General features: G+C 37.4%; 2 protein-coding genes across 2 annotated transcripts; one reads left to right on the top strand and one right to left on the bottom strand.

Annotated features, from left to right (window-relative positions):
• Nucleotides 1-268: 268 nt before the first annotated feature.
• Nucleotides 269-18,229, top strand: LOC306859679 (junctophilin-2-like). The gene is made up of 6 exons (XM_079400848.1): nt 269-1,066; nt 5,990-6,809; nt 12,799-12,917; nt 14,226-15,187; nt 16,507-16,603; nt 16,718-18,229. The coding sequence occupies exons 1-5, from the start codon at nt 688-690 to the stop codon at nt 16,585-16,587; spliced, it is 2,361 nt and encodes a 786-aa protein (XP_079256974.1). The 5' UTR covers nt 269-687; the 3' UTR covers nt 16,588-16,603; nt 16,718-18,229.
• Nucleotides 18,230-18,719: 490 nt separating this feature from the next.
• LOC306859680 (tubulin alpha-1C chain) lies at nt 18,720-22,323 on the bottom strand. Its single transcript, XM_079400849.1, has 4 exons — nt 22,158-22,323; nt 20,697-20,919; nt 20,467-20,615; nt 18,720-20,373 (listed from the first exon to the last, which is right to left on the bottom strand). Exons 1-4 carry the CDS (start codon nt 22,158-22,160, stop codon nt 19,399-19,401), a joined length of 1,350 nt encoding a protein of 449 aa, XP_079256975.1. The 5' UTR covers nt 22,161-22,323; the 3' UTR covers nt 18,720-19,398.

The following is a 22,323-nucleotide window of genomic DNA, read 5'->3' as shown; positions in this document are numbered from 1 at the left end:
GAAACATTTGTAAACAGATCGTCTTTTAAAAATAATACAGGGATAACAGTCTACATAATAACAGGGATGCAACTGCATCAACAATTTGTAGTAGTTTGAAAATACACACTTAAAATAACAGACACGGACTCCGCCGACCCCTGATATGGACATTGAGCCCAAACCCTATTCTGCAAGTGATCTGGCAGCGCTTTTAAAAGTGCCTGGGTGCTGAGGGGCGATTGGCCTGTATTTTTGGAACAGTGTTGGGATCTGGTAGCCTTGTTGGGACTGCTAAAACATATCCAGGAGCTCCAAGTGCATAGAGGGGAGGCAGGGAGAGGGGAGAGGGGTGAAAGCCATGAAAGACCACTGGCTCTACAATTCGATTAAATAGATTATTGTAAACTGAAACGATATCATGTATAAAAAAATAAAAAACAGTCCTCCCTCTCCCAAGTTATTTCAGCTTCAAACTTTAGCACGTTTGTTTCAGTTTGAACATATTTAAGGATTTACCTATCAACAAATTATGCGCGTAGACGACGATTCTACAAGTTCAACGCAAGGAAAGGATCTCCTGTCTCCGTTTTACGCATCTGTGGAGTTTGACAGATGGATTTAACAGAGATTGAGCCGTTCGTTATTGTTGATCTTTAAAGTCACACCTGAAAGTTTGATAAGTTACTGATAATTGCATTGAGCGCGATGAGCGGAGGTCGCTTTGAGTTCGATGATGGCGGAGCTTATTGTGGAGGCTGGGAGGGAGGTAAAGCGCACGGACACGGGATCTGTACCGGACCTAAAGGACAGGGAGAGTTCTCCGGTTCCTGGAATTACGGGTTCGAGGTGGTGGGAGTCTATACCTGGCCGAGTGGAAACACTTACGAGGGGTATTGGTCCCAAGGAAAGCGTCACGGTCTAGGTTTGGAGACCAAGGGACAGTGGATCTACAAAGGAGAGTGGACGCACGGATTTAAAGGCAGATACGGGACGCGCATCAGGCAGGAAAGCGGTGCCAAGTACGAGGGCACTTGGAATAACGGACTGCAGGATGGTTACGGGACGGAGACCTACCCAGATGGCGGTAAGGTCGGAGAATCGACTTTTTGTGAGTGCAAATTGCACTCTGTGAGCTGACATTTTAAGCCAGGGGTTAGTATGTAACGCAATACCTACACTAGGAATGAGAATCGTTGGTGGAGTTCAAAGATTCCGATTCCGATTCCTCTTATCAAGTCTGAATGCTAAAAGGAAAAGTGCACTTCTGTAGCTATTTGCATTTAGGTTACTTCTGTTGCTAGAATAAAAATAACTTCAGGTTTTCAAAAACACATGGGATATTAGATAAATAGAAATAATTGCAATGCAAAAAAATAATCCTTACTATAAACAAAAAATAGTAGCCTAATACAACATATGTAATTAATTAAAAAACACTGACTGAACGAAAAGTGAGTAAAATTAATTCAGCAATCTCTCACAATGACTCATAAGTGGATTTAATTCATGCATTGGTATTCTAACAAATAATGCTACCTATCAGATTATGCTACCAACACTGTATTTTTATTACATTAAGGGAAGGTTTAGGGTTGGGGTAATCTGAGAGGGCAGCACAAATTGTCAGAACACCGGTATTGGACTACACCGATCGTGTTGTGTTTGGAATGGAATCCTAGATGATCGTTTACTGAATACTACACAGTATACACTGCAAAATATCTGCTAGTATTTTTATAGTAAGTGAAACTGTGGATATTATACCATAATAAGCATTTCACAGTAGTAGGCTACTCTACATGTTGTATGTATATATATATATATATATATATATATATATATATGTATGTATATATGTATATATGTTAGTGCTGTCAAACGATTAATTGCGATTAATCGCATCCAAAGTAAAAGTTTTTGTTTACATAATATATGTGTGTATGGTATATATTTATTATGTATATATAAATACACAGTCATGCATGTATATATTTAAGAAACATATGTTACGTTTATATATTAAATATATTTATATATGATATAAATTATATGAATATAAATATATACATGTAAATATTTTCAAAATATATGGTGTATGTTTGTGTATTTATATATACATAATACAATACACACACGCATATATTATGTAAATAAAAAAATATTTAGGATGCGATTAATTGTGATTAATCTTTTGACAGCACTAATATATATATATATATATATATATATATATATATATATATATATATATATACATATATATATATACAGTGCTATGCATAAGTTTAGGCACCCATGCTAAAGTTGACTAAAAAGAGAAATAAAAAATCATCTTTTGGAAATTGAACTTAATGCCTTAATTAAAAAAAATTGGAAAAATCCAACCTTTAAGGACACCAATTTTCTTTGTGAATGAATAATGTATTGTAAATAAATAAATGTTCTTCCTTAAAATACAGGGTGCATAAGTCTGGGCACCCCTATGTTAAATTCCCATAGAGGTAGGCAGATTTTTATTTTTTAAATAAAATTTTATCATACCTAGAGATTGGCATGGTTTTATTTCAGTTAGCCTAATAGCTGGTTTGATTTGCATTGAGAGATGATCTTATGGAAAGTACTCCACGCCAATCTCTAGGTATGGTGAAGGCTATGTGATGATGTGGTGCTATTTTAATTCCAAAAGCCAAGGGAACTTTATCAAGATGCATAGTATCCTGGATCCATGAAGTAACTGGCCTTTAAAAATAAAAATCTGCCTACCTCTATGGGAATTTAACATAGGGGTGCCCAGACTTATGCACCCTGTATTTTAAGGAAGAACATTTATTTATTTACGATACATTATTCATTCACAAAGAAAATTGGTGTCCTTAAAGGTTGGATATTTCCTAATTTTTTTAATTCAGGCATTAAGTTAAATTTCCAAAGGATGATTTTTTATTCCTCTTTTTGGTCAACTTTAGCATGGGTGTCTAAACTTATGCATAGCACTGTATATATACATTCATATCTTGAACATAAAAAGTGGTTTTGCATTTCAACCCAATTATATAAAAATATCTTAACTTTTGACTTAAATAATGAATAAAAATGAGATTTAAAAAAAAATCATATCACTTAGGGTTGTATGCAGAAAATTCAGATCATGTGCATACTGTACAGCAATCTAAAACCAACTCTATTCCCATGAATACATATCTGAAAATCTAAAAATGATAATAATAATTAAATTGAATGAACAGTCATTCTTGTTAGTATAAACTTGAGGCTTACAATCATGGAACCCTGGTGTTGCCACAGATGGCCTTTTGGGTAAATGCCTATTGCTAAGAAACATTTGCCAGTGCAGAATGGAGGGTGGTTACAAATTAGTGTCACAAATCCTGTTCTTTCTGGACGTGTGGTGTGAGTACAAATATAAAAGGCTCATTCACTGGTGGCCAAGTCGTTTTTCTTTTGTTGGGTCACATTAGGCTGTTATATCGACAGCTAAGACAGCTTACTGACTTTCCTTTATCTTAATTATTTCAATTTTATTCCTAAATTGTCAATTCTGATCACTACATAGTATTATTTTCTTTATCAGCATAGTAACAGCATTCTTGGCATTATAGATTTAAATTTATAGACCTTTTACATGTGCACAATGACCTCAAAGTAGCAAAGTATGTTTATTAGATCACACAATATAAGATTATACAATATTATATTTTAATACTGTACAATATGCAATATATTATATAAGACTTTACTAAATAAATACTAAATATACTGTTCAAAATTACAACAAAAGAAGTACTGTACCTATTTAAACACTGTATGCTTATCAAACATTGGTGAAACCTATATTTATAGTTTTCTACAGGGTTTTTTCATCATCATAACCAACTTTATCTACTAGAAACCACCTCCAACAAGCTGATTATAAGTATATGCAAATACAGCCCAAACTGTGGTTTAATTTTAGTTGAAGTTGGTTTAATGTTTTGTAATTTATTGTAATAAATTCATACATTTCAAAACGACTAAAGGCCTGTTCACACCAAGAATGAAAATGTTAAAGATAGCAAAACTATGTTAGGCACAATAACGGCCTGTTTAGATAGAACTGCAATTTTGTCGTCTACCTTTTTAAATGCTCGAGTTCTCTAAAGCAGAATGGATTCTGGTTAGATGTCAATGTTTTTATCATTCAACAGCTAAAAAAAAGAATAATTTTGAAAGTGATTCATCTATATAATTTCTCTGTTGTTATCGTTAGTTATGGACTCTACAATTCTTCAAAATTTAGAACAATTTTTCAATCAAAATCTTTATCATTAGAGTTATCATCCTTGGTGTGAGCAGGCCTTCAGTGTACAAATACATTTTAGGTTCACTGTTTTTTGATAGAGTAGGATGCAATTACACAAATGATCATACAGGTGTCTTCCTATATACTGTATCTATTGAGCTGATAGCTGAGTCATTACTAAGTGCTATTGCAGCACTGTGTGAATAAGGGCACAATAATAGTCGTGCCTGTGCCCTTCTGCCCTGCCCGTCCCTGAGGACTGATGGATCTCAGACATGTGTTGCATGACCAAACCAGACCCACAAGCCCCCATGACATAAATAACTGCACGTGGTTTATTACCCCAGAGGTTGATATGAAAGAGGCGGCTCGCTAGCAGTTGTACCGCTGTAAATACCATTGTTTCACATGCCTGAAGTGGCAATGAGTTTACGGGGGGCCTGTATTTGAATAAAATGCAGTATTGTAATACAATCTGTAGTTTAGTTGAAGGGATGACAATTCTGTCATCATTTAAGGCCCGTTCACACCAAAGACGATAACTGTCACGAAAACGATAACTATAAAGTTTTAATATTCGGTTTAATTATATGAGAATGGGGAAGTCCACGCCAAAACTATAACAAGACACAGAGGAACGATATTGTTGAGATAACATGAATTTTTAAATACAAAACTGCTGCACACGCTTAAAATTAATAGAACGTTATTGTGCATTGATGCGGATGCCAATACAGTTATCATTATAATCTTTCTTGGTGTGAACGGGTCTTTTCTCACTCTCCTGTCACCTTTATGACTTTCTTTCTTCTATATAGAACACAAAAACGTATTTAAAAATGTTTCAACTGCTTTAGTCCAAAACAACATGGACACCACTGATTTTCATTGTAGACTGAAAAAAACTAAATAAAAATGTTGTAGGATTTACTTAGAAGCTATTTGTATCATTTTTGATTGTAGATTTTTGAATTCAGCCTTGTAATATGAGATGTTAGATTTTAGATTATAACTTGTAGCTATATTTTATTTTAAATATTAGTTTATTGTTTGTTTAAAGGAATAGTTCACCCAAAAATGAAAATTTGCTGAAAATTTACTCACCTTCAGACCATAGATGTGTTGGTTTCCTTTCATGCATTACACATTTAGCATTACATCACTTGCTCACCAATGGATCCTCAGCAGTGAATGGGTGCCGTCAGAATGAGAATCCGAACAGCTGATAAAAACAACACAATAATCCACAAGTACATGTCCATAATCTGTAATAATGCTTGCTCCAGAGAAAAAGTCCAGTCAAAATCCACCAACATATTAGTTTAGAACAGTTTAGGGCTGTTTTTGCTTGCAAACAGTTCTTGGCGTGTGCATATTTCTCCCCTGATTCAGACAAGACAGATTTTTCACCGGAGAAAGATATGTGGATAGATGACTCATATTTTAGCTGGAAGCAGCTGTTTAAAGTTAAAATGCCTTTACTGACTTGTTTCACTTCAAAAGAAGTAAATCGATGGACTGGAGACATGTGGATTACTTGTGGATTATTGTGAAAATCAGCTGTTTGATCTCTAATTCCAGAGGCACCCATTCACTGCAAAGGGTGAGCTATTTTTGTGATCTATTATTTTTAAATTAGTGGTGAAAAAAGTGTATTTTTGGGTGAACTATCCCTTCATCATTCCCTGACTGATGTCTTTGGCAATATAGGTACCTTCCAGGGCCAATTCACTGGCGGCATGCGACACGGCTATGGAGTACGTCAGAGCGTTCCCTACGGCATGGCAGCGGTGGTGCGTTCTCCTCTGAGGAACTCTCTGAGTTCCCTGCGCAGTGAACACAGCAACGGGACACTCCTGCAGCAGGACATCCCGGTCATCACCGCTACCAATGCATCCGGCCAGGAGACCCTCGTCAACGCGCCCATGCCTCTGGGCCCATCTCGTGGCGGCTTCGCCCTCACCCTGCAAGTAGACCCAGATGCGGTCAAGCCCAAGAAGAAAGGCCTCTTCCGGCGCGGCTCGCTTCTTGGCAAGTTGAAGAAGTCCGATTCCCACACGTCCCTCTCCAGCAATAAGAGCAAAATCAGCTTTTTGCGGAGTGAGTCAGCTCTCAGCTCCGCTGCCAGCGATGCCAACTCCACCATCAGCCTGGGTGAGAGTGAAGGGGAAGGTGAAGGTCATGAGTTTCCCCCGGTCGAGTCGGACATTGACGCCACCACCACTGAAGTTTACATGGGAGAGTGGAAAAATGACAAGCGTTCGGGTTATGGGATCAGTGAACGTTCTAGTGGGCTTAAATATGAGGGCGAATGGCTGAACAACCAACGGCATGGTTATGGGTGCACCACTTTCGCAGAGGGTGGCAAAGAAGAAGGCAAATACGTTAACAACATGCTGGTGAAGTCTGTGAAGAAGAAGGTGATTCAGCTGAAGGGCACTAAGATCAAGCAGAAAGTGGAGCGCAGTGTGGAAGGAGCCCAGAGGGCAGCCGCCATAGCCAAACAGAAGGCCGAAATCGCCAACTCAAGGTAAGCAGTAAATCATTTATCTGCTCACAACAGCTTGTTATGGTTGACTGTTATTGCAAAATTAACCCAGACAGTGATCAAAACTGATCTTGTATCATTTGGAAAGAGGGGGTTTATTCTGCTACTAGTACTTCATACATTATACTAGGGCATTAAATGTCAGTTTGAGAATAAAGAAATAATAAGACAAAAATAAGACAAAGACAAAGTATAATAAGACAAAAGTATAATATAAGGGAATATATATATATTTGTGTGTGTGTGTGTGTGTGTATATATAAATATGTGTGTGTGCGTGCATGAAAAAATATTAATTTGAATTGAATTACACAAAATTATTAACATGAATTAAAATCTTTATACATTATAATGAAATATAAAATTGTAATATAACTAATATATCATAAATTATAATAAAATAATTAAATAAAATTTAACTGGTTACGACAACCACGGTTATTAACTATAAATCTAAACCATAAAACATTTTTGTTACTTGAAATAAAATGTATCTTGATGTACTAAAATAAGTACAACTGAATTAAAAATTAAACTATGTTGACATATTTAAGAAAAATGGCAAAAACACAACAAAATGAATACAACTTTAATTATAATTAAAATACAAGAAATAAATGTATATTAATATTTTATGAAAATATGAAAATATGAATAAAACTTTAATACTATCTCAATGATATGAAAATAACCCTGGCAACAACTGGTTTTAGATTTAAAAAACAACAACAACCAAAGCACTAATAATATTCTATGCTCAATAAATAAATTAATGAAGGAATGAAGGAATGAAAGGGATAGTTCACCCAAAAATGAAAATTCTGTCTCTACAAAATGGTGCCAGGGTGACGTGGAGGAGATGAATTGTTCAATAAAGTCATTATTTTTGGGGGGTTTTTTAGACAACAAAATGTATTCTTGTAGATTTCGTAAAATTACGGTTGAACCACTGATGTCACATGGATTATTTTACCAATGTCCTTGCTACGTTTCTGAGTCTTGATCGTGTAAGGATCCTTGCTGTCTATGGAGGGTCAGAGAGCTCTCAGAATTCATCAAAAATATCTTAATTTGTGTTCTGAAGCTCAGCAAAGTTCTTAGAGGTTTGGAACGAAATGAGGGTGAGTAATTAATCACAGAATTTAAATTTTTGGGTGAACTAACCCTTGAAGGAATGAATGAACGAACAAAACCTCAGTTCAGCTAGATTTACCTCTAATTTTCCGAACACACCCCAAATTTGATGTCCACTTTTCAATGAATTGCTAAATAACTAGTATATGGTCAATGCTTCCAAAGAGTTGCCTTCTAGAGGATGTGTTTTGTAGGTTTTACACAACAAGAACAAAAACCATCCTGATGCCACTTTGGTGTTGGTTTCCAGACAGTCTGCTCAAATGCAAAAACAAACAGACTCAAAGCAGGCCATATCTTCCAAGCTTCATTCCTATTCATGGCGTCTTGGAGGCTAGGCTGAGCTCCAGACATGATAAAGAGGAGTCTAATGCACTGACACTAATAATACAGCTTCCCTCCAGGATAAAATATTTAGATTTCCACACACTCCTGACAGCATCTGCAGTTTATCATTGGGATGCTTATGGTTATAAACAGCAGGCCAATTTCAGGTGCAGCAGCTTTGATAAAATCTTCCCTCCTTGTAAGGAGATGCACAAACCGAAGACAAACAGCCTTGGATTCTCAGTCATCAGATGCTCGCTGCTGTCGATGCTCATCCCATAAAAATGATTTCAAGCATTATTAAAGATGACAACCTGACAGCGGACCGAAACCAGATTGCACACAGGAAAACTAATTAATCAAAGCACATGTTTCAGGAACAAGAAAACAAGACTTCATTGTTCTCATTCCTTATACATAAGCAAAACATTTATACCTGCCAGAATAACATTCAGGTAAAGACTGTTCAAAAAAGGAGCCTGTTGTTACTAAACAACTAAACACATTCAAGTGCTTTAACCAGTGCCAGATCATTTTTTGTCGAGGAGAAATCGGATCTTATCATTATCAGCAAAGAGACAGATTTCTGACACCAACCCAGACAGATCAGAAAGGCCAACACATAGCTGTCTACAGTGAGCTTGGAAGTAACTTGTCTGTTGTCATTCAGTAGTACACTAGGTCAAAATGGAGATAGGCACAGAAACACTTTTATTTTGCTTCTAAATGGTGTATGGCTTAAAGAAACTCTTACTATTAGTTGGATTTTTTTTTTTTTTGGTGAATTTGGTGGTGAAACATGCAGTGCTAGTTAAGGTATTTCTAAATCAAGATTCTTGGCCCACAGTAGGTTTGTTAAAAATTGTATGAAATAAAATAAAAATAAAATAGTATAAAATAAAATCAGATTGTATAAAAAATTGTATAAAATAAAAAAATTATAAAATAGTATAAAATACCTTTATATAAAATAAAATGGTATGAACAAAAAATAAATAGTATAAAATTAAACAGTATAAAACAACTGTATAAAATAAATTAGTATAAAATAAAAAAATTTTTAAACAGTATAAAATAACGTTTAACTTTATAAATTAAAATAATTATAAAATAAAACTGTATAAAATAAAAATAAAGTAGTATAAAATAAAAAAATATATAAAATAATTTTGTATAAAATGAAATAAAACAGCATAAAATAAAAGTATAAAACAACAAATAGTATAAAATAACTATAAAATATTTTTTAAATAGTACAAAATGACTTTATAAAATAAAAAAAGTATAAAATAACTTAGAAAAGAAAAAAATGGCTACTTTTACCTCAAAGCCCTATCTGCAACTCCTGTGTCCTATCTGTACCTTAACAGAATTCCTTGCCCTCCACCAGTGATAAAAAACAAACAAACAAAAAACAGTGGCCGTGGAGTTTGTTCAGCGGAGTCCAGGTGCTAGTTAGCCGCTTTGCATAGTGTAGAACAGCAGAGGGTCTTGTGTGGAAGACGAGACTCCTCGGAGGCCGTGGCACCGGGTGTAAATGACGCACATGGGTCTGGTGTCAGAAAAGGAGGCCTGCCTAAAAAAGGACAGGCACTGTTGCGATATCACAATCACAGGAGAATGCAACAGCTGATAGCCTCTTCTGTCCTCAGCTTCTTAGACACTCACACAGACGTACCTGACGTAATCTACAACCCTCATAATTATCTGTTATATATGTAAATATTATACTGAAACTCAACATATACTCAAATCTTATTTTCCTATTTGGCATAACAGCACAAAAGGCCTCTTGATGGTATTACATACTGAAATGCGTCAGCATTGGTGTCGGATCGTTCAGGGATATAAATTTTGCCTATCCTGCAAATGAGTGAGAAGACTGGTGGTATAAAGATGTACAACACCCTACTTTGTTCCTGAGTCCAGACACGGTGAAGTACATGAGACCCGGTTGAATAAAGTGATTAGACATTAAGTCTTTTAGGCATTTTTAGTGTCATATGTTTGTTTTGCTGTATGTTTACGCACGTACATCTGAATAATGTGTGCCACTCATATTATTATGCATGTGAAGAAAAACAAATTAAAGAGAATTTAGTTCAGATAATGTGTCTATAACTCTTCTTCATCAGCATTCACAAGCAAGAATGATTCTGTCATTCATGTAATTAGTTCTCTAATGTTAAAGGCTATCAGTAGTCATATAAAGGTCAAGATGTGATATAAAATATGTCAGCTGATAAATAATGGGGGACAAAACCATCACAAAAAATGGCCAACATATCATGCAATGTAAGTAAATAAATAAATACCACCCAAAAAGATGAAATATTTATCTTTCATTCATTTGTGAGACAAAAAGACAAAAAGAAAAGCAAAAAATGGAACAAAAAATGCTGATCAGTTACATGTTCACATTCACATTCATTCATTTTACCCAACAAATGTTATAATACAAAAAGTCTATGAACATGTCATGAGACCCAAGTCTGGATACAAAGTAAATTCTCACATGAGAAAAACTATTTAATCGAAGCTTAATCAAAATTTCTAAAACTAGAACAGAACAACATATTCCTACACTGAACAGGTTAAACATTATTTTTTATTCATAATAGTTGTTTTTTAATTGCACATAGCAACATTAAGAAATATTCCTATTATGGATATTCATTTCAGCAAGAATTCACAAAAGCACCTGCCAAGAGCTTAATGCAGACATTACTGTAAATGTATATCTATGACATACCACTGGGAGGGTCTGAACTTTTCTAAGCGTTCCACTGACAGCCACCCTCAGTACAGTGTCTTTAAGTGGTCAGGCTATTTTGAACTCTGGATAACATTACAGTATGGAAAATATCACAGAGTAAATACAACATTGCCATTTTTAATCAAACTGACAAACAAAAAGCTTAACCATGAAGGTTTGCTTACTTCATGCATAAAGATTGACATTGTTACAAAAGCACTTATGCTTACTGTAAATGCAAAAAAGTATGAAAAACTGTTTGTTGTCAAATTACGCAGCTGAAACTAAGGTTCTATGGCATGCACTGTAATTTTGCAGTGCAGTAATTCCTAATATGTGGCCAACACCAATAAAACACATGAATAATTTAGCCCATGAATAATTTAGCATGAATTAATATAGTCAACACATGAGGTAGAGAATAAAGGGTGGTCTTCTCTAAAGCGGCGTGTCGTAGGACAGCAGTTCTCATCTCTCACGGTGATGTGCAGGGTGTTAAAAGAGTGATTTATTTTAGTTCCAGCTCAATGGGTGAAGAGGACACCCTCTTCTGCTATAAATAACCCTCTGCCATACGACCCCCAACACACTTCTTCCTCTCGTGTTTAAGCAACCCAAAGTCTTGCAGCTCTAGGGCGAGTGGGGTTGCTCTCTGGAACATTCTTCAGCATTGTTGTTGTTCTGTTGAGTTTCTGCACTGACTGGGATGGATACTGCATGGGATTCTTAAGAGCTGAGGGGATGTTAGCATTGCTTTTTATAGTGCAGACAACTGCTATCACATCTCTCCAAATAAAGACGAGATGGGACGTCTTGAGTAGGTCTGGTTCTACAAGCAAGATATGGGAGAAATACGCTTTTAATAAAATTTAAAAAAAGTGTCTCACATGCTTTTCTTCTCATAGCCAAGTACGTCAGAACTGGCAATATGTTTGCCACATTATAATAGTAAACTATTTAATCTAATGTCAGAAATAAACAGAGCTTTCTTTTAATAGTGCTCCTCTGAAACACTGCCACAACATATTACATTTATGCATCTGTTGTAGACAGGTGTCAACGTAAAGTCCTAATGAATTTCTATTTTGGTTTTATTGATGCTATAGAAATGCTCTGTCCTTATGGCTCAACTGGTAGCACGTTACTAACAAATCCAAGACCATGAGTTAATTTCCCTGGGACAACAAGGTATAAAAATAACAATAAAAGTAAGAATATTTTAGCAATTTTGTGACATGGTTGGAACAATGCAAGTATGATTATGCAACATTCAGAATAGAGATGAGAATGCCTTTTAATTTTTAAATTAACTGACATTTAAAAGAAAGTAATGTAAGTGCAATTTATTTAGTTAAAAATGCAAAATGTGACAAAAATAGGTAAACAACTGTAAATAAATATTATACACAGATTCCACAAAAGATCATTTATTTATTTTTAAATTAAATATAATTTATTTACTTTTATGGACTGGGGTGGAAGATCACGTCCTTTTCCAGATTGCATTACCTGGGTTGAATTTCTATGAATAACAATTCAGTAAATTGTTCTTACATTCCAATTTATCTTGTTGAGAGTTCAATTCAAATTCACTCTCATGAACTGAAAGTAAAAAATACGTTTTCATACTACTACTGCCCCCCCCCCTTTGATGATCTGAATCTGATATCACATCCATTCCTGACCACAAAACTAACTTGATTCACCAGTATTTGATTTAAAACCACTGACTACATGCCTTTTCCCTCTTCACAGAACAGCTCATGCCAAAAGCAAAGGAGACGCCGCAGACCAGGCCGCCATAGCCGCTAACAATGAGTCTAGTATTGCCCGTGTGGTTGCCAGAGAGCTCTCTCCCTCCTTCCATCAACCAGGTAGGTAGAAGACTTCATTGTTTGCTAAATATATATCAACAGCGGCCAAAGGAACAGGGTCTGGTTAAGATCCTCTCAGTCCAGTGAGTGTTTGTTTTAGTGGAGCTTGTAGCTCAGAAAGGTAAATGCAGCAGGAGTGCTTGTTAATCCAGGCATGAATTCAGATTTACAGTACAGCAGCATTCATTACAGAGCAGTCTATGTGCTGTTAATGTCTTGAGTCCTTAAACCCCACATGTAAACATCTCTGAGTGTCTGAAACAGGATTAGATTGCTAGGACACAAGCCCCTCAGCAGCTCACCATGTTGCTGTATCTGTCCATCTGAAGGGCACTGCTAAGCTCTTGACGGTTTTATTTTGGCACAGTATGTCTCCAAAATCTTACATGAAATTGTAGACGACCATAACAAAATGCATTATTATAGTTCATTGCTTATTTGAATAATAATACATGGGATGGTAGCCTGCATTTGTTTTTGATGAGGCTATTAAATTTCATATTTCCTCTTGAAATATGGCATTATTATTCTGTCCCTGAGTGGATGCATTCTTGGCCTCTTACAGCTACCCATCAACTGAAACTGAACATGTTATTCAACACCCTAATCTTGCATTTCAGTGATAAAAATACAGTACAGGGTTCTTTTGCTCTTTTGTGAAAATGATAGAGAAGAAATGTGATAATGTGTCAGAAATAGACAGACAGTGAGGCACCAAATTTAAATATGCATACACAATTACCTCATAACTGTAAGAATTTTAATCAAAATTTTAATCATTCCACAGCCAAATCTATCATCCACTCTTATAATATATTTTGAGCATGAATCTGAGACAGCAATTGTCAGAAAAATAAGGTTTATATAGTTTAAAAAAATCAGAATAACACAAATAACAAACCACAAAAAAATGACTTGTTCTTTTGACCATTGTGCAATTTTAAAATAAGTAGTTGTAAATATAAAAGTGATTAAAAAATATAGTCACATAAACACTTCAGTTATATCAGTGACTAGAAAAAGGTATTTTATTCTACGTAAGATGGGTGACACAAGTTAATAAACTTACCTCAACCTCCATCAACTTGCATCGGTCAGCTCCAGATCTAGTGGGGGCAGCAGAGAACCTCATGCAGTTATATGGGTTGTTTAGAAACACTGCAGTGTAAATAGTGCTCCTTTGAACCTATCAAAAGTCAATGTATGTGTATACTATTTCAGTGTTAAATTTTAATCAGACATTATCAATATCATCTACTGAACCTAAAGCTATTTCTAATAAAGCATGCATCACATGATGTCCCTCAGGTCCTGAGTATATGAAAAAACGAGCCTTGCAGGAGGTTGCTGAGAGCAATGAGAATGCAGACAGAGGGATGCATGAGCCCTTGTTAGCTGAGGATTCCCTACCAACACCCCCAGAGAGCCCCTTTATGCACGAGGTGGAAAGTCTAAGACCAAGTTCCACCTCTGCACGCACCCCCTCACCCACTGCAGTCATCGTTCCTAAGGTACCCAGCAAGGAAGATCCAAACCTCTTGAGCCCCAGCAGCTGGAACGGAGACAAAACCAGTCGGGGTAGCGGTAGCAGAGGCAGCAGTCGAGCAGGTAGTAGGCCGAGCAGTCGACCCACCACCCCGTCTTCCACTCCTGCCGTTGCTCCCGCTTCAGATGCCGCTCCGGAAGAGCGTTCTGCTCCCAGCAGCAAGGTCCCATCCCGTACCCCTAGCCGCCAGAGCGCCAAAGCCGAACAGGGATCGGACCTGGAAATCAAAGCCCTGCAGAAAATGGATTCGGAATCAAAAGCAGCAGAACCTGCCCCTGCTGCTACGCCAGTAAGAACCAACCTCGTCCTCACCACCGACGAAGATGAACCACCTCCTCGCCCTGCTCCTAAGCTGTCCCCCAAAGCAGTCACACCACAGCCAAAGGCAGCTGAAGTCAAACACAGAGCTGAAACAAGGGAGCCTGTAAATGAGCGCCCAGCATCAATGACAGAAAGCACGCCTGAATCTAGGACAGAAGTCAGGGAGGAGAAGAAATTAACTAACAGAATTGAGCCTAAACCTTCACCTAAAAGAGAACCAAGCCCTGCCCCAAAAGCTGCACCAAAGCCTGAGCCCAAGTCAGTGCCTAAACCAGAACCTAAACCTGTGGTCAAGCCGGTTGCAAAACCAGTTGCCAAGGTTGAGGCCAAAACTGAGACGAGGCAGAGGTCTATTGTGAAAGCCCCTAGCGAAACGAGACAAGAGCCTCTGGAGCTAGACGAGGTAAGGATAACAAATCAAACCTTAGTAATCTGATTACAAGTAACATTTCAATTGAAAATTTGAATAGATTTTTGAATCCCATGAAACATCCCAAAGATTGCAGTCAGCAGACACACATATTTCAGATTTGCATAGCATAACAAAAATTTATCAAAATGTCTTTTTACAACCTTTCTCTGCATGTATGTAAATATAAGTCTTGTTAGATTTACTAATGAAAAAAGAAACAATACATTTCTTAGTTTCTTTGTTTCACTCAGTCCTACCTCAATTCTACCTTTTTCACTCAGTCCTACCCCCTTTCTGAACCTGCTTATTGTCCTTAGATTTGTATATTTTGAAGAATCAGAGCCCCATTTTCTTGCATTAATCAATGGCTCTCAATTTATTGTACAGTGGCCCTCCTATCTTAGCTTCAGATGTCCTCCCAGTGGCCCATGTTATGAAAAAGCTCATTCTTCTAAACAGCTCTTGAGTGGACTGAAACAAACTGCTCTTGAATACCAGCAGATTGTGCTCCTTGACATACTGCCCTTGCTCCGGTCCTCTCACCACATTTTTCAAAATCAGGCATATCTATACAAGGCTGAACCCTCAAAACGGCAAATTCTCACCTTCAGAAAGCCCCTTGCAGTCCATCAGATACCCAATATTGTGTTCAAATGTCACATTACAGCGGCATCTCGTGGCTCCCACCAATCAGTTTTTGGATGAAAAATTATTTGCAGTGAATAAAAAGCCCTACCTCTTGCAATTGAAAGAACAGGTATTTTATTTCTATGGTTCCTCTAAAGTAGGGGTATTCAGTCCTGCTAATGGAGGGCCAATCTCCTGCAGAGTTTAGCTCCAACCTACCAAAACACAACATTCCTAGCATTACCGAAAACCTTGAGTAGTTGGTGCAGGTGTGTTTAATCAGGATTAAAACTCTGCAGGATAGTGGCCCTCCAGGAGAAGGATTGGACACCCTGGCAGCAATGTTCAGTCCTGCTCCTGAAGGGTCACCTTCTTATGAGTTTAGTTTCAACACACCTGCCTGGATGTTTCCAGTAGCCCTGAAGACTTACCCTGCGTCCCAATGTGCATACTATCCACCCTATAGTATTGAAAATTACTAATATCACATAGAATTTAGGATGGATAGTATGCACATTGGGATGCAGGCCTAATATGCGGAGTCAGATGTAAGGGTTGGAGTTAACTCTGATGTAAGTGGCCTTTGAGCAATCGCACAAGTAAATACACCTAGAGCACCATCATTTGATTATTTTACTTTGCACAATAGACACTAACAGCTGTGAACACTTTTTTTCTCTTAGGGGCCAAACACGATTATGATCTGCATGGTTATATTCCTGAACATTGGTTTGGCAATTCTTTTCGTTCACATCTTATCTTGAGATGACAAAGCCTAAGGTAAGCTGCCACCTTATATCCTGCATTTTTTCTTGAGTGAATTTCATTAAGTGCAACTGTTATTTTTTTCCTTGTAAAATCACTGTGGGTATTATTTCACACACCGTTTTCTAGCCAAAACCATCCAGGTGAAAGAAACTACCGTGGGGAGCTGTGAGGATGCACTGCGCTCCATTAACGGCTCTGTTGTTGCATTATCCAGTTTCAGACCAGCCCTCCTGAGCCACTCTAAAGTTGGTTGCCATCTGTAATTGGACAGAGTGCTCCCAAATGATCAGTGTATCTCAGTGCCTGAACATTATAGAATAAAGCATTTGTGCACATTTGCTTTGTTTGTGGAAGGTACTGCTGCATTTAACAGTTCTGCTGAAGTCTAATGCAGGTGAAACTGAATCATCTATAAGGGCTAATCGTTATGTACGTTCACAATCACGTCACAAATCCTATAGAGCAGAACATGTCACTAGGCATGTAACATTCATCTTTGGAGAATAAATAGTTATGACATTATGAAATGGGTCAATCCTGTTTTTTTCTTTTCAATGGCTAGAACAAACATAAAATCCACCAGTGCACTTATGCTTTAACAACAGGTAGTGTCATGCATCAATCTCAGATGCTGTATGCAAAATGTCTTAAAGTCTCCCCTGCATGACAAAGAGCAACATGGCTGAACAATTCAAATGTAACTGCTATAAAACCTTTAAGTATTTTCCATAATGAAAATTTAAGTATTCTACAATACAGTGGAATACTTGCAACAAAAAGGTTTTAATGAGAATGTTGTAATTAGAAAATGAGGTCTATGAAGATGTTACATGCTTGATTTTATTAAGCTAAATCATCCCTTTAGAGATGGTCTCCTACAAGTTGGTGTGAGAGTTTTTAAACAAGAATCTAAAAATACCACTATTTATTGAATGGAAAAACAAAAAAGAGGGGGGAAATGATGTTGTGGCTTACTAACTGTTGTACTGTGAATTTGTGATGGTTCTTCAGCCTTATTTCTGCCTGTACTAGACATAAAACATTATGCAAGATTTGAGAATGTTCAAACCAGATTGTGCAAATGTACATGTCCCATATTTTTATGCATGTGTGCACATTTGAGTGTTTTTGTAAACTTCTAAATTATGAACGCTATCAGAAACATTTCATGGTTTTAGCTAATTTAACCCTCATAGAGTAGTGCATTACCTCAAATTTGAAAAGGTCTTATAGAAAACGTTAACTGTCCAAAATGTTATTTATTGAATAAATAAAGGGGGGTTTTAACATTTTATCTAGAATAACAAATTGTTGATTCTGATTAAGTCCTAATTCACTCAAAATACAGATATTAGAAATCACTAGACACGCAAGTGCTATTTTCACCAATTTGCAACATTAAATGTTTAAATAGTTATTCATCCATTCGTATCTGTAAAATGACTTTTAAATGCATTACATTTAGCTAATAAAGACATAGTATTCAGCACGGTTGATGCATTGCATTACTTCAGATTTTCCTGCAAATTTCCCTCTTCACATGACTGCCAAGTTTCTTGTTTCCACACAATCATGAATGGAGTCATTACAAAAAAAAAAAAAGGCACTGAACAATTTAAATAAATGTTCTGCAACTGCACAACTGTCATTCTCTTTACTTTTAGCATTAGAACATGTATTCTGTTGCATTACACATTCTTTTATCTGGAATATTCTCTTGTCTAAGAGGCAGACAGGGGGGAACAAAGCATATATATTTAAACTCCACCTGTCCACCAGCTTGACATATTCTCCCGACAGGGTCTGAATGCCAGGCCCAATTTTAGATTAGGGTGGTACACGGGCCTCTTCTAACACCATTTACTCTGAAACATGGGAAGAATAGTTCACTCAGATAAAGGAGTAAGCCATCAACACTTATAAATTAGCTTAGGCAAATAGAAAGCCTACAAGAATGATTGGTCAATTAACATTCAATCGCACTGCTCCACATCAGCCAGATTGAGCTCCACTGAGACTAGAACAGTCACTTGTGAAGCAATACTGCCCTCTGCATTCAACACAAAGCAGAGAGCTCACACTTAAAATTACACTGCAGTGCAAGAGTTTGAGTAAATCTGACAGAACTCCAATTAAAACTTGATTTAATTAAGAGGTAAAGCAAGTTAATGTTTTGATAAAATATTACAAAGACAAACCTATTTACACATGGAATAAGTTCAAAGCTGTATCAAGAACTATTAAACATGATTATTTAATTACTGCATTAAGTAGTATTAAATTACACTAGTGGCAGTGGTGTTAAATTTATCTCATCAGAATAACAGAGCAATTTATTGACATACTGCAGTAATCAACATTTGAATTAGATCAAAACCTTTCAACAAAGTTGTCCTAAAACCAAAATGCGTTCTTGTCTTAGGACAACTGACAAACTTTTTTGATCTACTTCAAATGTTGACTGCTGTATACAAAAAAAAAAAAAAAAAAAAAAAAAGTGCATAAAGTACAGATCATTAGTCAATTCAATTCAAGTTTATTTGTATAGTGCTTTTTACGATACAAATCATTGCAAAGCAGCTCTACAGGAATTTAAGTTTCCACAATATATTTATATATTGCAGAACCTTAATATAGTCAAGAAGGAACACAGGAGAACATGTAAATATCACATTTTATTTCTTTCAAGAGAATAAAAATGTAAGATTGACCTTTTAACCAGATGACAACTGGAAAGGGAGGAAAAGAAACATACAAAAATGACAATGGACAAGAAACCGAACAGGTAGTAGAAATGAAAAGCATTTCTAATATTCTTCTCCCTCATCTTCTCCTTCCACACTCTCGGCCCCAACCTCCTCATAATCTTTCTCCAGGGCAGCCATGTCCTCTCTGGCCTCTGAGAACTCGCCCTCCTCCATACCCTCACCCACATACCAGTGTACAAAGGCACGCTTGGCATACATCAGATCGAACTTATGATCGAGACGAGCCCAGGCCTCAGCAATAGCTGTGGTGTTGCTCAGCATGCACACGGCCCTCTGCACTTTAGCCAGATCACCACCTGGAACCACAGTGGGAGGTTGGTAGTTGATGCCAACCTTGAAACCAGTGGGACACCAGTCCACAAACTGGATGGTGCGCTTGGTCTTGATGGTGGCGATTGCAGCGTTCACATCTTTGGGCACCACGTCACCACGGTACAGCAGGCAGCAAGCCATGTACTTGCCGTGACGTGGGTCGCATTTCACCATCTGATTGGCTGGCTCGAAGCAAGCATTAGTGATTTCAGACACAGAGAGCTGCTCATGGTACGCCTTCTCTGCTGAGATCACTGGGGCATAGGTAGCCAATGGGAAGTGAATACGAGGATAGGGCACCAAATTGGTCTGGAACTCTGTAAGATCGACATTGAGAGCACCATCAAACCTGAGGGAAGCGGTGATGGAGGACACAATCTGACTGATCAGCCTGTTGAGGTTGGTGTAAGTAGGACGCTCAATGTCGAGGTTCCTACGGCAGATATCGTAAATGGCCTCATTGTCTACCATGAAGGCACAGTCAGAGTGCTCTAGGGTGGTGTGGGTGGTCAGGATAGCGTTGTAAGGCTCTACCACAGCGGTGGAGACCTGAGGAGCAGGGTAGATGGAGAACTCCAGCTTGGACTTCTTGCCATAGTCCACAGAAAGACGCTCCATCAGCAGAGAGGTGAAGCCAGAACCGGTTCCACCACCAAAGCTGTGGAACACCAGGAAACCCTGGAGACCTGTGCACTGGTCAGCCTGAAAAAGCCAATCAAGTATTTTAATGTTTTAATTAGACGTAATTTAACACCACTTAACTTAAAAGGCGTTGTATTTTAATTAATGACTTACCAGTTTGCGAATCCTGTCCAAAACAAGATCAATGAGCTCTTTGCCAATAGTGTAGTGACCACGGGCGTAGTTATTGGCAGCATCTTCCTTTCCAGTGATGAGCTGTTCAGGGTGGAACAGCTGACGGTATGTACCAGTGCGCACCTCATCTAGAAAGACGGTCAAAGTTTAGCGACTGGAGTACTTTGATATACAATTATCATGAATTAAATGAAGTCCCATTCTCTTACCAATGACAGTGGGCTCCAGATCTACAAACACAGCCCTGGGGACATGCTTTCCGGCTCCGGTCTCACTGAAGAAGGTGTTGAAGGAGTCATCACCTCCTCCAATGGTCTTGTCGCTGGGCATCTGCCCATCCGGCTGGATGCCGTGCTCAAGGCAATAGAGTTCCCAGCAGGCATTGCCGATCTGGACTCCAGCTTGACCAACGTGGACAGAGATGCACTCACGCTGTGAAGAGACAAGAGTGTTTTATAAGATTTGTAGACACAACACACCTTAGGTCAACATTCTATAATTGCAAATAATGATTTAGTCATTCAGTCATGAATGTTCTCAAAATAAAACCGCTTTTACTAGTTTGTAAGGCTAACAAAGGACTCTTTGATGAGCATGTTAACATGAAAGGAATCTTTTTGCACAAAAGCAATTTTTTTACATTTATGCATTAAAGAAGCACTGATGGAAAACGCCTCTACAGATCAGAAACTGCTAGTTGCACAAATCCATGACCACACAAACAGCTGATGAAACAGATCTGCCAATTGTCTCACCCTTTCAAGCAGGGAGGGGGGGCTTTACTATTTCATTACAGTGAGCCGGCATTCCTTAACAATTACGTAAACTTTTGAAGTATAAAAGACCTACAAAAATCTACAACTACTCACATACATTGTAAAATAACACTAAAACCAAGCAATGACATTTTAATATGTGAGAGTATCCAAGCCTAGTATATTACCACACAATTTTAATTCACACAAATCTGAATTGGGTAAACCACTTCTCGGTTTTGGGCTGGTCATGCTCATGAACCACTTAAGCTTAATCATGAGGAACTTAAGTTAAACCTCTTGACACAAAGGCACTGGTATTCATCAAGTTTCACCAGAATGCACGTGGTCCTCCTGACTCACTTCCCCTGCTGGTAACTCCAGCACACAGCTTTAGAGAAATGACTTTGCATAGTCATCAGAACAAAGGAAGAGATTTTACTACACACGTCAGTATATCCTCCACAAAATCTTGGTAATGAGATCGGTTCATATATGTCGTTTTCGATCAATTAAATAAACGGAACGCTTTTAATTTGTATGAATTGTACGCCAAATTACACAAAGTCTCGTAGACTTCATATTTTTATAAGAGACACGTTTTTATTTTTTTCCTTTACACTTAATCTGTAAAAACTGACCCAGAAACTTAAAGTTTAAGCAAAAACAAATAAATTAATAAAATATTTAATAATTCGCGAGTCCAAATACCTACCTTAACCTAAAATGAGACCACGAAAATAAATTCGTAGGCTCAGTGCTTAAACTTACAGACTAAAGTACATCACCTAAATATTAAAATAATGATCCGTATTTTAAATACTGTGTTAAAACCCGTTATCACAGATTATGTAAAACAGCCATCTTTACCGATAATAACACCTCTTTATAGGTTAACAAAAAGTTTTTACTCACCATTTTCGAGCTTTTTTGTAAAAAAAAATATACGAGGAGATGAAATGGTAGGTTTTGTGTTATTAGTGCTCTCACAGGTCGACTTTTATGAGTCTGGTGAGAGAATGAAGCGTCTGAAAAAAGCGGGTGGGAATATATATACTTTTCGCTCTGTCGTCACCAAGGC

The sequence above is a fragment of the Barbus barbus genome, assembly GCF_936440315.1.
Source record: "Barbus barbus genome assembly, chromosome: 40".
NCBI classification, from domain to species: Eukaryota; Metazoa; Chordata; class Actinopteri; order Cypriniformes; family Cyprinidae; genus Barbus; species Barbus barbus.
The sequence above is the reverse complement of the archived record's forward strand: the minus strand, read 5'-3'. Positions and strand labels throughout refer to the sequence as shown.

Coding starts and splice junctions, on each gene's coding strand:
- LOC306859679 (XM_079400848.1), top strand. CDS start 688: ATGAGCGGAGGTCGCTTTGAGTTCGATGATGGCGGAGCTTATTGTGGA. Junction 1,067..5,989: donor GGAGACCTACCCAGATGGCG/GTAAGGTCGGAG, acceptor TTGGCAATATAG/GTACCTTCCAGGGCCAATTC. Junction 15,188..16,506: donor AGCCTCTGGAGCTAGACGAG/GTAAGGATAACA, acceptor TTTTTCTCTTAG/GGGCCAAACACGATTATGAT.
- LOC306859680 (XM_079400849.1), bottom strand. Junction 20,616..20,696: donor TCTGGAGCCCACTGTCATTG/GTAAGAGAATGG, acceptor CCGTCTTTCTAG/ATGAGGTGCGCACTGGTACA. Junction 20,374..20,466: donor TGGACAGGATTCGCAAACTG/GTAAGTCATTAA, acceptor TGGCTTTTTCAG/GCTGACCAGTGCACAGGTCT.